This window comes from Mirounga leonina, unplaced genomic scaffold (genome assembly GCF_011800145.1).
Source record: "Mirounga leonina isolate KUSES-001 unplaced genomic scaffold, KU_Mleo_1.0 Mir_488, whole genome shotgun sequence".
NCBI classification, from domain to species: Eukaryota; Metazoa; Chordata; class Mammalia; order Carnivora; family Phocidae; genus Mirounga; species Mirounga leonina.
The window spans coordinates 653390-660219 of record NW_023270777.1 but is presented as its reverse complement, the minus strand read 5'-3'; the positions used below and the strand labels follow the sequence as shown (position 1 = coordinate 660219).

The window sequence follows — 6830 nt, the reverse complement described above, 5'->3', positions numbered from 1 at the left end:
GGACAGCAGACCCACGGGCAGCACGCACGCAGCGCAGACCGCACGCACGCGGAGCGGACCCACGGCGCGCACGAGGCGCACACAGCACGCACGCAGCCCTTCCTGTGGCCACAGGCGCGCGCTCCAGCTCTCCAGCACGGGCGGGGTTTACCAGGGTCTGAGACCTGAGGGGGCTGCGCACACGGGCCCGGGGAGCAGACGGGAAGCCAGGCCGCTCAGGGGCCCACGCCGGGAGCAGACTTGCCTGTCGGCCCCGCCTTCACCACGGACGCGCGCACCGCTGGGTGGGCTCTAAAGGACCCCATCTCCGCACGGCTCGCTGGGGTGGGAGCGGGAGGCGCGTAAGGACGGGGCAGTGCTGCCGGCTTTTGAGGGGAAGCTGCGTCGTGAAGCCGAACTACTGAGAGGCCGGGGACTCCGCGACCCCCAGAGCTCAGGCCTGAGGCCTTCCCGAGAGTGCGCAGTCTGGGTCACCCGAGCAGGGCACTCGGGCGCGCACAGGGCGGTGTGCGCGGCCCGCAGGGACCGTCGGGGGGCGGTGGGGTCCTCGCGCGCTGCTGCTCCCTGCGGGCCGCCGCCGACATGGTTTAAGTGTCTCCACGTCCTGATGTTCATACTCGGGGAACAGAACACCTGTGATCCTCAGAGTTGACTTCGCTTGCAGCCGTAGGAAGGAAGTGAAGCTTGACGAAAGCCCCCGGGCTCCTGCAGTGAAGCTCGGCGTGCGGGCGGCTCTCCGCTCCTCTCCCCACCCTGAGTTACTGCAAATCGGGGGCGGGGACCGGAGAGGTTTCTCACGCACCGAAAGGAGCGCGCCCGCGGAGTCCGAGGAAACAGGTGCACCAGACCCGGACGTCGGGTCCAGAGCCACTGACCCTGCTCGGCAGGAAAGGGGCAATAGACCCCCCTCCGTGCACCCCAGAGTACGATGAGAACACGCCTGCAGCGGGGCCCTGCTAGGCGCACAGACCTGCCAGGGACGCTGGGGGAGGCGGCCTTCCCCCCGGGCTTCCTGCCTGCCTGGGTGCAGGGATTGTGAGCCCCCGAAACGGCACCCGTGTGCGTACGTGTGTGAGTGCGTGCGTGCATCCATATGCAGACGTGTATGTGTACGTCATGTGTGCAGGTGTTTCCTGAGGAAAAGCCCGCAGTTTTTACCCGATTTTCCGAGGGGTCTTGACGCTTCAAAAGAGCAAGGCCTTCTCCCCTGGTGAGTCTGCTTGTGCAGCGGGGACAGGCCCCGGAGTCGGCGCGGGGAGTCTGGGGCGTGTTCCCGCCTGAAGCTGACGCGACTGTGAGTTCACGCCAACACTGGCAGCCTGCGCAGTGCCCCCCGAGGGATGGCGTCCTGCCACACGGGCCACGGGCCACACGGCTACAGCGCTGCTCTGCGCCGGGGCCTCGGGCCTCGCCTCTCTGCAGGGGCAAGGACAATGGCATCCACGCTGATGGAGAGGCTCACTGTCCTCGGGGGGCGCCCCTGTTCCGTGGGCTGCGCCTCTGCGAGTTCCTTCTGACCCCCAGGAGGCTCTGCACGTCTCCCGTGACACGTCTGCCCTGTACGGTCCATCACCGGAGCTGACACGGCAAGGAGGCCGCCAAGGACGGAGCCGGCCACCCAGAGGGTGCCCGTGGGGCCCTCGGCCCGTCGCAGGCTCGGCCTCAGGAAGTGCCGTCCCGCGAGCCTCGAGGTCCCCTCTGGGCCCCGCTCACTGTTGGGGCGGCGATCCTGACCCACGCCTGCGCCCCTGCATACCGTTCGCCGGCTGGGTTCCGAGAGGGTGGACCAGATGCGGCCGGGCGCATGGCAGGGGCCCCCCGCGTAGACACGGAGGAAAGAGCGGGATGCTGGAGCCTGAGGCTGGGGCGATCACGCGTCCCAGGAGGGTGGACGCGGCCAGGGAACGGCGGCGTGTCAGGGGCCACGCTGGGGCTGAGGTGACCGTGGGGGTGGGTCGTGCCGCTCGGTCACCCGCACCTGATCACACTACGTTCACCGTGTGGCCTGCCCTCCTTGGGGGGCCTTGCCGCGCTGTCCCCTTCTCCCCCCCCCCCCCCCCAGCCCCACCCGTCTGTCAAGGTCTGATTCCCAAAGCTGCCTCCTCCGTGAAGGCCAGAGCAGCCCTGGCTCGGGAAGGAGGAGTCAGCCCCTCAGCCGCAACCACAGCTCCTGTTCTCCTCTCTCGACCCCGTGCTCAGGCCTCCGGAGGAGGGACGGCCCCCACTGTCCCTGCGTCTCCGTGGACGGCAGCGAACCTTGCACGAACTTGCCCAGTCTCGGAAAACTTGGGCTTTTGGAGGCGCACAGGCAGCTTTGCCCCGGCTGCCATCTGGTCCCGCGGCTCAGGTAGCGGGGCCTCGATTCCCCTCTGGGAAGCCACCTTCCCCCTGGTCCAGCCACGTGGCCGCAGGGGGCGTGTGACAGAGACCTGGCTGCTCAGAGCCCAGGGTTAGGTCAGGATGGGCTTGTTACAGGCCAGGGAGCGGCCCCAGGGCCCCTGGGCGGTTGCCCGACACGGTGGGGCCAGGGCTCCTGCGCGTAGCGTGTCACCAGGTGGGGGCGCTGCCTGAGAGGAGCGAGGCGAGGAGGAAACCAGGGCTGGGGATGCGGGCGTCACGGAGGCCACGGGCCGCGGTGGGGCAAGCCCCCGCACCGGCACGTCCGGCTCAGCAGCGGCCCAGCGCAGGAGGCGAGGCCGCGGGGCGCCCATGCAGCGTGAGTGCTGGCTGCCGGCTGTGGGAGGCGCCCGGCCGACACCCGGGCCCCGTGGGCCGCTGCACGCGCTGTGGACGGTCGCCTGCGGCTGCCTCGTCCCCACCCCACCCGCGAAGGGCTTCCCAGTCTCTGCCTCGGCGTTCGCGTGAGCAACAGGGTGACCGGAGCGCGGTGGCATCCGCGGCGGACGGCTGCTCCGTGGGTGGGCGCTGGGTGCAGCCCCAGCAGGGGGCAGGGGACGGGGCGCGGGGCTGTCGGGAGGCTAGGGCGCGTGTGCTCGTCCTCTCCGTGAGCCCAGACGGAGCAGGGTGGCTGGCGTGGGGCAGGACCACCATCAATACTTAAAGATGGAGGCTGTGTTCACGGGAGCGTCTGCTACGGTCCGTAGGCCATCCCAGCATCGCCTGCCCGACGGACAGACAGACGGTCACAGAACAGGCCTCACCGAGTGTGGTTCTGCCAACGTGTCCCTGAGACCCCAGGCAGACTGGTTCTGCCACCCTGATGCCCCGTGCACACAGTGGGACTAGCGGCATTTCCTTTCCTGCCTCAGGATGTGGCCCGGCTCGGAAAGTCCCTGCCGCTCGCGGGAGCACCACCCAGCGGCCACAGGGGACGTCCGACTGCGGCGGCCGGAAAACCAGCTGGAGGTGCTAAGTGCTGGGCTCAGGGTCGCCGGCGGGGAGAGGCCGGGGGTCGCTGCGGGGAGAGGCCCGGGGTCGCGGGCGGGGAGACGCCCGGGGTCGCGGGTTGAGGAGGCCAGGGTCGCGGGCGGGGAGAGGCCGGGGATCGCGGGCGGGGAGACGCCCGGGGTCGCTGGTTGAGGAGGCCAGGGTCGCGGGCGGGGAGAGGCCCGGGGTCGCGGGTAGGGGAGGGCGGGGGTCACGGGCAGGAGAGGCCCGGGGTCACGGGTTGGGGAGGCCCGGGGTCGCAGGTGGGAGAGGCCGGGGGTCGCGGGCGGGAGAGGCCCAGGGTCACGGGCAGGAGAGCCCCTGGGGACAGAGACCAGGAGACCATCCCCACAAAGAGACGCTTACATGGCTTACTTCCCTCAATCCTCCAATAACCTGTGTCACAGATTGGGAAACCGAGGCGTGGAGGTCGCATGGGACCGCACCTCTTGGCCCCCACCCCCACCTGGCCCTTCCCTGCTGGCACACAAGGCAGGGTGGAGACAGGCACTCAGCAGGTGGGGAAGCGGGTTGAGGGCGGCTGCCTCCCCTCCCCAGCCTTGGCCTCAGGCCTCCAGAGCCACCCCAGATGTCCTCAAGGGCTGGCTGGGCCATCAGCCCAGGCTCAGGGGACCCTCCCCCTGACTTCTCCCTTCTTCAAGTGGCCAGGCAAGGAGACCGGGACCTCTGGGCCTGAGGGTCCCACCCAGCAGGGCGGGGGCTTCTCGGGCAGTAACCCGACCTGTGGCTCTGCGGCCCAGCATCAGCCAGGCCTGATGGAAGAGCCAGGAAGTGTGGGAGGGGGCTGCAGGGAGGAGGAGGGGGAGGGGAAGTTCCTGGGTAGGCCTGGGAGTGCCTGGAGGGGCAGAAGGGGGTGGGCTGGGGTTCAGTGGGCTCAGTAATGCTCCCCAGGTCTGGAGGAAGCCCTGCAGCCCAACTCTGAGAGGACCCCACGTCTCCCCTCTGGAGCCCGCAGCCGCCACGGCCCCGGGAAGGTGACCCACCTGCAGCTCACTGCCTTTCTGCTGCGTCTCTGGAGCCCAGAAAAACCCGGAAGCTCGCTGACCCCGTCCCGAGGCCCTTCCTGTCCCACTGGCCCCGAGGGCTTCAGAGACCCCTCCCTCCTCCTTCAGCCCCTCACCTGCGGGTTAGAAGGAAGGCCGCCCATCACCTTCCCTCCGGGCCCACGGAGCTGCCGGCACAGGGAGAAGCGAGGGTGCTGTCGGCGGCCGCACGCGGCACTTCTCTGACCGACTCGGCATTCCCAGGGCACCAGCGCCTCGGACCCCAGGCCCCGGGGAGACGGGATGGGGCCCCTGCCCCCACACGAGACCCATCCCGGGGAAGCGGGGCCTCCCTTCTTGCACGAATGCAGAAGAGCCCACCGAGCACCCAGTACACGAGAGGCGGGGGCCTCGCCCTTGGGAGCAAACAGACCAGAGGCGGGTGTGCAGCGTGTGTGCTCGACACGCGGTTCATCACCGTTCTTTCCGGGGGGGACGCGTAGCAAGTAACCCCGTGCCCAGAGCAGATCTAAAGGTGTTCGTGGGGGGTCCTGTGAATCACTTTTCTGTCTGTGGGGAAGAAGGCGTGAGTTATTGCGGACAGACACGCACATACTGTAAAATCCTGAGTTTATTCAAGGAATCAGCACCGTACAAACGGCCACACGAACTCCAGCTACCGACGCCGCCGCCTCAGGTGCACGCGTGCCTCCCGCACAATAAAGACCTTTAACCCCAGAGCCTCCTTGATCCCAAGGCCGCGTGCAATTAGGCAGAACATCAACAACACACACGACCCAGCTGTGCGCGCGTTGGTGTGACGAGCGGCTCACGCGGTCACTCAAACACGCGCACCGCAGAGGAAGTCCAGACGCAACACCACACGCGTCACAAGGATTCACATTATCCACAGGGGCCTCGCGTCGCTCCCTTTGCGGCCCCTCCGCCAAGCCCAGGCCGGCCGACGGAGGGAAGCTTCTTCCAGGAAGTGGCCTTACGTTTACGCGCATTCCTTTCCTTTTTCTGAAAAATTAGAGGCTCTTCTCGGTAAACACAGCTTGGCGGGGGCGAGAGGGTCGCGCGACTGTGGTTCTTACGTGTCCTCCTGTCTCGGGGGCCCCGGAGGGCTTCCCGCATCCAGGCCGGTCCTCTCCCCGTGCCCGGGCTCCCCTGGGTCCGCAGGCGTGGAAGCGCCGGCCCCGCACACAGGGACGCCAGCTCGGGACCCTCCCGATGGCCTCCGATGGCCCCCGCACCGACACCGTCCGCACATCAGATGCGTCCGCCGGGGCAAGAACAGGCTGCGGACCGCGATGCGCACGGAGGACCGGCAGGGGTGGAGGACTGGCTGGCAGCACGCTGAGGGCAGGCGGGCTCCTGTCCCGGTGGCAGCGAGCTCGGGGTGACGGGAGCTCAGGCAGCAACGTGGGCCCTCGAGGGAGAGACACCGGCTGGCGCCTCTCCAAACGCTCGCATCCCCAGACTCAGCAGCCGAACGAGCATAGGATCTCAGTAGGAAAATTACACACTGAGAAACTATTACGTTGTCATAATTCACGATTCCCAGGCCCCGGAAAACAGCTCGCCCTCCGTCATCAACCCCAGAACCATCGCCACGACAAGAAGATGCCAGGGCCCCCTCCCCGTGGGAGCACCCCGGCGGCACAGAGGGACAGCCAGGCTCAGACCGCCCGGGGCCCCAGGGAGGAGGCTGGCCGCGGAGGGAGCGCCTTCAGGTCGCGGCCTCCAGGAACTCCGAGGTGAACACGGCTTCCGCATAGTCCTCACACGCGTCCTCCAGCTCCGCAGCCACGGCCCCCAGAGCCTCGTCTACCAGCTCGTCGGAGAAGCTGGAAGACAAACAACACGGCTGGACGCACACGGCCACGGGAGCCGGGACTCACCCGGCGGGCGGCCCCGAGCCTCACAGGCGAATCCGAGAGGCCCCGCTTTCCCGGACCCGGGCCCAGCGTCCACGCTCTGCACGCAGCGCCCCCCCAGGGCACCTCCTCGGACACAGGGACCCCCAACGCTGCCACTGACGGGACACGTGCTCACGTGTGCCAAAGGTCCACACAGTGTCCATTCTGGGGCGGGATCCGCCGCCCACCTCTCCGGACCCCCCGCCAGTCTGCGGGCGTCCCTCGGCCTTTTGCGACCTTGACATTTTCCAAAAGAGCAAGGAGGCCTTTATTTGTGGAACGCCCCTCAATGTGGGCTTGTGTGAGGTTTCTTCGCGGTCACTCAGGCCACAGGAGGGATGCTTGTCCCTCTGCATCCGGCCGGGTCCCTGGCTCCCCCATCCCCCGCTGGCCCTGGCCCCGGCTTCCGTCAGACGGCGTCAGACGGCGGTGGGGAGGCGCTCTCCCTGCCGGACGGACACGCACCCGCCCCGCCCTCCCTCCCCCTCTGCCAGCGGCTCGGCCTCGCAGACTCCGG

At 68.4% G+C, this 6830-nt stretch overlaps 1 protein-coding gene across 5 annotated transcripts in view; it reads right to left on the bottom strand.

Moving 5' to 3' along the window:
• Positions 1–5004: 5004 nt before the first annotated feature.
• Positions 5005–6830, bottom strand: part of KIAA0753 (KIAA0753 ortholog) — a 41770-nt gene continuing 39944 nt past the window's right edge. For 4 of the 5 annotated variants that reach the window (XM_034989343.1, XM_034989341.1, XM_034989338.1 and 1 more), the window contains one exon: positions 5005–6241. In XM_034989343.1, coding sequence (XP_034845234.1) covers positions 6124–6241 — 118 coding nt within the window. In that variant the 3' untranslated portion in view covers positions 5005–6123. The remainder of the gene's footprint in view (positions 6242–6830) is intronic. The other variant, XM_034989342.1, reaches the window with a different exon arrangement.